Genomic DNA, 8,978 nt, shown 5'->3' on the forward strand with positions numbered 1-8,978 from the left:
CTATTACAATGCAGGAAGGTAACCTACAATGCAATAGATGAGGCTACAAAAAATAGGCTAATACTAATCTGGCTAGGGCTGCAGGGCCCAATGCTGCAGAAAGGCTCCTCTAACTACTCCTATATAGTGTGTTTGGAACCAATTTAGCTGAATACGGATGGAACCACCACACTAATAGGAGATATCAGGAAAAATTATGAATTGGCAAAAAAGGACAATGTATGAGGCAGTGACACACACTGAGTGCACTACAACCAGACGTGGTTGAAGCACACACTACAGGGTGAGCTGCACTCACACACACAGACCTTGCAGAAAGCGGTGAACAGCACAGAGAACTGTGCACTAGCGCTGCAAGGCACAGCGATTTATAAAGTAGCTTGGGTAAAGCAGAATAGACGAAATAGGTAGCTAAAACTGTCCCTCAGAACAACAGCGTCCTATCCCTAACTGAATTCACAGCAGAGTGAGCTCAAAATGACGGCGGCGGTGGATTTTATAGTGCATCATGACATCATTTCAGCAGCCAATAACAGCCATGCCATTAGTTAAGATGCCTACATGCCTAACAGGATGTGCCCACACTTCTTAGGATCCTCATTGGCTGAATAAAATGAAAATGGCTCATGGCATTATGGGAACTTCCGATTCCGGTATACGATATTGCAAAAGTATCGGAATTAAGTATCGGAATTCCGATACCGCGAATATCGGCCGATACCCGATATTTCAGTATCGGAATGCTCAACACTAGTTGCAGATAAAAACTCGCTTTCTCAAGAGTAAAGGTCCATAAAAAAATAACCTAAAAGAATGGATAGCACATGAACACCATACAAGCGATGTGTTTAGAAGATTTTTTTGCAAAAGAAAAAAAAAATTGTAAAAATCAGATTGAGCGCTTCAGTGAAAAACATGCATTTTTTTATTGAGATTAAAATCAGAAAATGCGAAATAGGATTTCCTGGAAATAGTTTGAGTTTGCGCAGGTAATGTATTATTGTAGCAGACAAGGCGCTGACATTTTACAAATCTCACCCAGATGCTCCCTAAATATTCTATGTGAAATCTGCCATGGAGTTTGGATTTTTAGATATGACAGATATTAATTAGTATAAAAGAGGAAGAAATTATCTCAAATCAAATCTGAAATAAATATTTTATTTAAAGTGAATTATTTCTTTGCCTCCTACATAGCTAAACAATTCAGTGCAGATTTGATTTGATAACTTTACTGCAGATTTTTTCAAATTAGGAGCAAAAAAGTCTTAAAAATCTGTCAATTACGAGGTACGTGAGAACTTCAGTAACTCTGATTCAGATATATCCAGAATGAAATGTTTAATCTCAACCATAATGAGTGACCGTAATCTGTGCGGTGGAAAAGAATGAACATTTTTAATCCTCCAAAACACTGGTCCAGCGAGTTGGATTTTCTCGGCAGATGATCAGATCTAATGCCAGAAAAAAAATGTACCCCAAACACCTCACAGAATATATCAGCCAATCACTGAACAATGGTTTATTGCACCATTTTCATCTAATGTGTATGGGGCCTTTACCCTTAGTTGTATTAACAGCTTTACTATAGAACAAATAGACAATTCTGTTATTTCCATCTAATTATAATGTCAGTTGGAACAAGACTATTCTACAAGTTATGTTAAATCAGTTTCTGGCCATAAACACTGGATAAAAGAACCGTGCATGACAAATGTATATTTATATAAAAACATGGGTCCAGTTTCTCTTTTGGTGAAAGCAGCAGGATGTCGGGAAGGTGAGATGTGACCATAGGAGGTAGAATAAATTCATAACTGATTACATTAGCAATTTACTACAAATACTAACAATACTAAGGTGGGCGCCTCCCAGATACCATTGTGACACCACATAGTCTAATAAATAACAATTAGGTTTTCATGAACGTCCAACATCTAGGAGTCACTTTAATCTGTAATTCAAAGGAGGTTTTTGACATCCAATTGGCCAAAGAGAAGGATTGAACTCAACGTCAGGTAGCTACTTCCCTATAAAGCTTAGAACTTCATGGGTCTTGTTGATTTATTCCTGAGAACATCTTTGTGAAGATAGGACCTCTCAGACCAAGCCATAAGAAACCGACACTCAACATTTTTTGGAGCAGAACCCAGCTAATCATCAACATCACCAGAATCCCAACCCAGGTAAGACTACTCTTTAATAGTATATCCACTGGGGTTATTTATTATTTGTTTGGGTCATCTTGCCATATGACCATTAAGTAATCATTTTTCTTTTTAGTCACATTTCACCAGGCATAGAGTCTAATTTTCATGTGTGTTTTCATGACAAAAAATATAAAAATAATCTCTAGATACAAACACTTCTGTATTATTGTAGAACCGTTTAGAATTATCATAATTTTGCCTATCTGATTACAATGTCTTCATGGAAAGGTTGATTACAACCAATGTGCCCACCAAGATACCTTTTACAAGGGTTGTCAGCCATCCTATATCGGACTGGCACATCTTTTTTATGATGGGTTTCTAAATTATGATTGAGCTTAATTATGATAAATGCCCACAGAACCCATGAATATGATCACTACAAGATGTTTCATTAATAATATTCCTTATATTTTCTTCTAGAGTCATACACAGTTTGTTGTTTAGCTCAAGAATCAACAACTTCCAAGCAGCAATGGCCGCCTCCCAGATCTTTTGGATTCAGGAGATTTCAGAATGTTACAACGTAATCAAGAAACTGGGCCAAGGATCATATGGAAAAGTTCTACAGGCACAGAACAAATTGACAGGTATGTGAACAAGGCAAAAACAAAGATGGTTATTTACCTGAATTGATTAAATAAAAGTGGTAAATTATGTAACAAAATGTGAAAATGATTTTTATCGGCCATAGAGATGAGATATTTATCTGTAAGCCATTGGAAAATCCAGATTATTTTAGTAACATCAACTCATACACATAGGTGTAAAGTCATCCAAACCTGCCAAATTTGGTGGGTCTTGATCACTATCTTATGTGTATGAGGGGCGCCTAACTCTTTTCAGACATGTTGGGTTATCAAAGGATCATATGAAAATGAAGGTTGGGAAAAAGAAGTTTTGTTCAAATAAGCATTGGGTCAATAGCTGTTTATCTTCATTTTCACCATATTCAGCTGGATCTGTCAATGGTCTGCAGACAAATATCCATGTGTTTGGCCAACTTTACTCTGTTAGGTCATAAAAATGTCCATCTAAAAATATCTATCAGTTGCACCATTAATTATCTTAATAATAGGGGTTTCAGAATATCATCCCTAGTTTTACATCAAAGGGCTTGTGCCCTATATCATGACCAAAAAACTCAATATAAGCATTTCCAAAAGCTGAGAACACTGAGTTAGCAATATCATAAAACAAATAGTTTAATGCTATTAAAAATATTGCATATACCCATTATACGGTGCTCCAGCAGAACTTCAGCCTGGACCCTTTCTTACTTTTGGGTGGATACAATACCTTTGCTTATAGGTGCTCAGTGGTCCTTATCTTCAGCCTTTTTACTGGGTTTCTAAATTATATCACTTCACATTTGTTACATGTATGTAATTGAATATGCAATATTTTTAATAGCATTAAGTAAACTATAGATTTTATGATACCTCCAACTCACGGTTCTCTGTCTTTGTAAAAACCATGGATTATCTGTCTGACAGAAGATATCAGGAGACAAAAGAATGAAGCAGTTAAAGTTCAATCTCAAATAACTTTTTTCTCATTGGAGATAAATGGCCGCAAAACCACTAACAATTTTACTATGGTAATATCAGTTAGTAAAATAAATAAATAAATTTGGTATCTAACTGTTTTAAATCCAAGCTGCCCCCAAATTTAGCAAAGACAGGCCTCCTCATAGATATGAGATTGAGGATTAGGCACTGATATCCACCAGCACACATCCCATGCCAGTGGTGATAATTATGTGCTTGAATATAAAGTTTCTATGTGAGATCTTGGAGGTTTTTATAAACATTCTTTTGTTTTGTTTCTTTTTATAGGAGAACCAGTGGCTGTGAAACTCATGAAGAAGGACAGAACTCTTCTGAAAACCTTTCTGAAGGAGCTGTCTTTGTCAATCAGTCTCTCTGACCACCCTCATATTATTAAGACATATCCCATCTTTATTGGCACAATGGACCACTATGCACTTACTCAGGAGTTGGCAACGGCAGGCACCTTGCATCATATCATACAAAGTGAGGTAAGTAAGGCCGGCTCCATATGTTCTCCTACAAAGTACAAATATTTAATTTCTGAAACACCAGAGGCAGGAGATACACATCAACAGTCAGAGGAAAAGCGAGATACCCCTGTATATGGTAGCCAGTTATCTAATTATTACATATGGGGGTCTTTGGGAATTCATCAAACATTTCCATAGGTGGAGGCGGGTTCCATAACAATGCAGTGTTTGAAGCCTCATGACCATCACAGCAGCAGTTTTATCCACTATACCATCCACTGTCCCAACAACAGCAACATCTTCAATGTTTAGTATTTTTGCTTTGGATAAAGAACTACACAAATAAAACTAAATCTCATAAAACTGATCTGTTTTCTGCAGGTTGGAATTCCTGAGGACGCAGTGAAGAGGTGTGCCAAACAGATATCCTTAGCTCTGGACTATATGCATGGTAGAGGGTTGGTTCACAGGGACCTGAAGCCAGACAACGTGTTGCTCATGGACAAAGACTGCTACCAAATCAAACTGAGTGATTTTGGTTTGACCCAACCTATGGGAAACTATGTGTCGTCTATGTCACATATAATACCGTACATGTCTCCAGAGCTGTGTGACTTGAAAGGAGGAGAATATTTGATCTTGAGCCCTACTATAGATATCTGGGCTTTTGGGGTTCTTCTCTTTGTTGTTTTGACTGGATTCTTCCCATGGATTGAAGCAACAGAATCTGACACCATGTATCAAGTCTACATCAACTGGAGACAAAGTGCAGACTTCACTTCTCCCCCTTTTTGTTGGCAGATGTTGTCGAGAGAAGCCATATACATGTTTGACAATCTCTTTGCTCAATGTCCCTTTTCTCGTCAGTCAGTTCTCTCTATCTTCAATTACCTTAATTTTCCCTGGAAAATAAAGGTCTTTGAGTATTAAACAAACTTGGCAGTTGAGGAAGAGGTGGTCAATTCAAGATATTTGGAAAAACCTCCCTTAAAAGTTCCTTCAATAACTGTGTGCAGGTATTAGTACCTAGAAGAACTGATGAAGTCAAAGGGCGGTCACCAAATATTGATGCAATTTAGATTTGTTTTGTTTATTCAGTTTGTATTTTATTAATTTATAAATATTAAATGATTAAAACTTCTGTTTTTGGAAACCTCTTACTTTGCCAAATTTTTTTCACACCTGCCTAAATGTTTCCACAATACTGTATATCTAACCTACAAGCTTGGGTTTTTTTTCCCCATTTTTTTTGCAATATTGCAAAAACCTTCAGTAACCTTTAACAGTGGCAAGTTGTGGCTGAGAAATTTTGTTAAAAATATCTGGGGATCAATGTTTCACCCTGTGTTGAGGACATTATTAGGTTAAATATATGGTCACTGGTAAAAAAATAATAATAAAATAAAAAGAAAAAGGTAGAAGAAAAGCGTATATGTGGAAAAAAAATGAAACTTTCCATGTTGGGAAGAATTGTATCAATCACTATCTGCCTTCCCCCCCTCATTCTATACACTATCTTTTATTCCCCAAAATGGTCTCTATAAATAATCAATCAAGATATTGAAGAATTTTCTAGAGTTAGAATTTAATCTTCATTCTCTACTGTCTTCCCTTCCATACTTACAGCGCCCAGTGGATTTGTGTGGGATGGTGGAACCGAATATGTTTAGTTATTTTATAGTACCGCACCTGAAGCCCCCGGTACATTAAGATGGCCAATGTATCAGAGCCAGAATTGCTTACTTTTTTTGCAGTAAAGTGGAAAAATGTTTGACTGGAAGATGGATTGGATTTGGCATACGATATGACAAATTTTATCAATATGACGAGAGTTTGAATTTTCTCCTACCTGATGCAATATCAATCTTAAAGACCTCAATAAAGTTCAACATTCAACTTCAACCACATCAACTAAACTCTACATTATGGGAAAATAACTAGTGATGAGCGAGAATCGTAATATTCGTAATCGCTATACTCGTAACGAGTACTTTGCAATTATTGCGTATTCGTTCCGAATAGCAAGTACAATGTATGCCAATGGGAAATGCGAATAATTTTCTGCTGAACCCTACAAAAGTGTCTGGGGGCCTGAGGAAAAGGCTGAAATGGATGGGAAAGTGATGAAAAAGAATGGGAAGCTTCCTGCATGCATTTCTGACTCACATATGGTTTCTGGGAATAAGTTTGTTGCAGTATTATGCCACTTTTACAGACACATAAGAACAACTACCAAACCTAACCTAAATTGCATTTAACAGGCCAAAAAGGTAAAGAAACAGTTTTTCCTGCGTAATCACTTGTATATAAGGCTAAATAAACCAGAGAAACCCAACAAAAATCCCTTTTAGCGTTTGTTGACACATACTATTGTGGCTTTTTTTCGCCTTTTACAATTGGGAGGGACCTGACTTATACATTTTGTAGGTCCCTCTGTCATACATCATTTATAGTTTGCTATTCCCCAGCACTTTACAAGCACAGCTAGAACGTACCAGTAGGTATGTTAGGTCAAAGATTAAGAGGCCCCAGGTGGCTCTGTAACATGTGTTTTAGAGGGACAGCTGTTAATTAGACATTTGTCCGATCCCTCCATCACTGATACTCAGATAGTAGAATACATATTCCATAGCATTTTACAATGTGCCCATTTTATTGTTGGGCTTGTCCCTCCTCCTCCTCCTACTCATCCTCTTCCTCCACCACCATGTGATACTGCAGCCCTAAATTCAAATGTTCAGAGGGCCTGCAGTAGGCAGGAAAGCAGAGTTTTGTGAGAGCCCTCGCTTGGCCCTATAACATGCATTTGGAAGTGTGCTCCTTTCCAAATTTTGGAGGTACCTCTTGTGTATATTTGAGAGTGCCCTTACTTATTCATATTGTAGGGCCTTCACTCTATTATTAAACTCATTTAAGGGCAGAGATAACAGAGAAAAAGGCCAAGAGACATGGAGTACTAGAAGGTAGCAGTGAGTGCGGCCTGCGATCCTCAGGTGTGGCTTAACTCTGTGAACTGGAAAAATAAAGCTGCACTAGTCAACTGGATGACGAGCTCAAATATATCACGTGTGCAAGTCAATGGACAAAGGATATATGGTGCCCCCCTCCAGGTTGGGTTGGAGAAGTTTTTCCAAATGGCTCAGAGATTTTGATTGTCAATATTCCCCAGATTATATAGGAAGAGAAGACTTTTTGATATTGTACTACTTGGTCCAGTGCAGAATGTGCAACGTATTTCCAAAAATTACTCCTGGGGGGTTTGTCATAGGTGCAGAAAGATTCCATGACAAGGGCCTCCCTTGACAAACATTATCTACGATCGGGTCATCAACAGTCAGTGTAGATTTCTATTGAATATGTATCCCCTATCTTAGTGACAATGTGGCACAAGCCAGGCATGTTTTTTCGCCAAAAAGGGTGACTGACCGTACATTTCTATTGAATATGTATCCCCTATATGAGTCACAATGTGGCACAACCTGTGACAAGGGCCTCCAATGACAAATATTAGTTTGGTAGGACCACTTTACAATGTGCATAGGGTTTGTAAAAATTAGCCCTATGGGCTGAGTCATGGTTGATGCAGGAAGCCACCATCCCAAGGGCCTCCAATCACAAATAGTAGTTAGGTTGGAGTAGGAGTACTGTCCTAGTTTGTCCACAGCACAATGTGCATAGGGTTTGTAAAAATTAGCCCTAATGACTGAGTCATGGTTGACACAGGAAGCCAACATCCCAAGGGCCTCCAATCACAAATAGTAGTTAGGCTGGAGTAGGAATACTGTCCTGGTTTGTCCACTGCACAATCTGCATAGGATTTGTAAAAATTAGCCCTATGGGCTGAGTCATGGTTGACGAAGGAAGGAAATGGGTTTTTATGGGAAGGGGGTGACATTAACAGCAGTCACATGAATCTGCATTTTTGGTGAATTTAGGTTGGTGTGCTGTCATCTGGAGGGAGTACAAACTGTGGAGATATCCAGTCCTTGTTGAATTTAATCAAAGTAAGTCTGTCTGCATTTTCTGTTGAGAGGCATGTGCGCCTATCAGTGATGATTGCCACAGCGGAACTGAAAACACGCTCTGACACCACACTAGCAGCCCGGCAGGCCAGCACCTCCAAGACATATAAGGAGATTTCGGGCCAAGTGTTCAGCTTAGTCACCCAATAATTAAAGAGAACTGAAGCATCAGAAAAGACACAAATATGGTCACTAAAGTACCCCTTGACCATGTTCTGCAACTTATCCCTCATTGGCATTGTTACAGACACAGATAGCCCTTGCTGTTGTGCTGGTTTATTGAAAATTGCCCGATTTGTGCACAATTTTCCCCCCACTTCTGTTGGAGCTGGTGTTCATGTCTCTCCCCATTATTTCTTGGTGTTGAAAAGAGCCGGTTCCTCTGCCACTAGCATTGTCTGAGGGTGATATTTTCAGCACCTGATCTACAACGACCCTCTTGAACGAACCCATTGAAAAACTTTTTGATGACAACAAAAGGAGAGAAGGAAATTTCTCCTTGTACCGTGGATCGAGAAAGGTGGCCAACCAGTATAGGTTGTTGGATAAAATGTGTATCAGGCGAGGGTCTTGCAACAGTCACTTACACATGAACTGTGCCATGTGGGCCAAGGTGCGAAAAGGCAAATATTCTGTGTCCCCAACAGTAGAAACAGTACCCATCCTCTCCTCACGATGACTCGCCTCTTCCTCCACCTCCTCCTCTCCAGCCCATCCAGACTG

The 8,978-nt window shown here is 38.8% G+C and overlaps 1 protein-coding gene across 1 annotated transcript; it reads left to right on the forward strand.

Annotated features, from left to right (window-relative positions):
* Positions 1-2,685: 2,685 nt before the first annotated feature.
* Positions 2,686-5,163, forward strand: LOC141258457 (serine/threonine-protein kinase SBK1-like). The gene is made up of 3 exons (XM_073673454.1): positions 2,686-2,800; positions 4,049-4,251; positions 4,615-5,163. The coding sequence occupies exons 1-3, from the start codon at positions 2,686-2,688 to the stop codon at positions 5,161-5,163; spliced, it is 867 nt and encodes a 288-aa protein (XP_073529555.1).
* Positions 5,164-8,978: the final 3,815 nt, after the last annotated feature.

Source organism: Phyllobates terribilis, unplaced genomic scaffold (genome assembly GCF_046119375.1).
Source record: "Phyllobates terribilis strain yellow unplaced genomic scaffold, ASM4611937v1 Scaffold_3__8_contigs__length_932513732, whole genome shotgun sequence".
Classification (NCBI taxonomy): Eukaryota; Metazoa; Chordata; class Amphibia; order Anura; family Dendrobatidae; genus Phyllobates; species Phyllobates terribilis.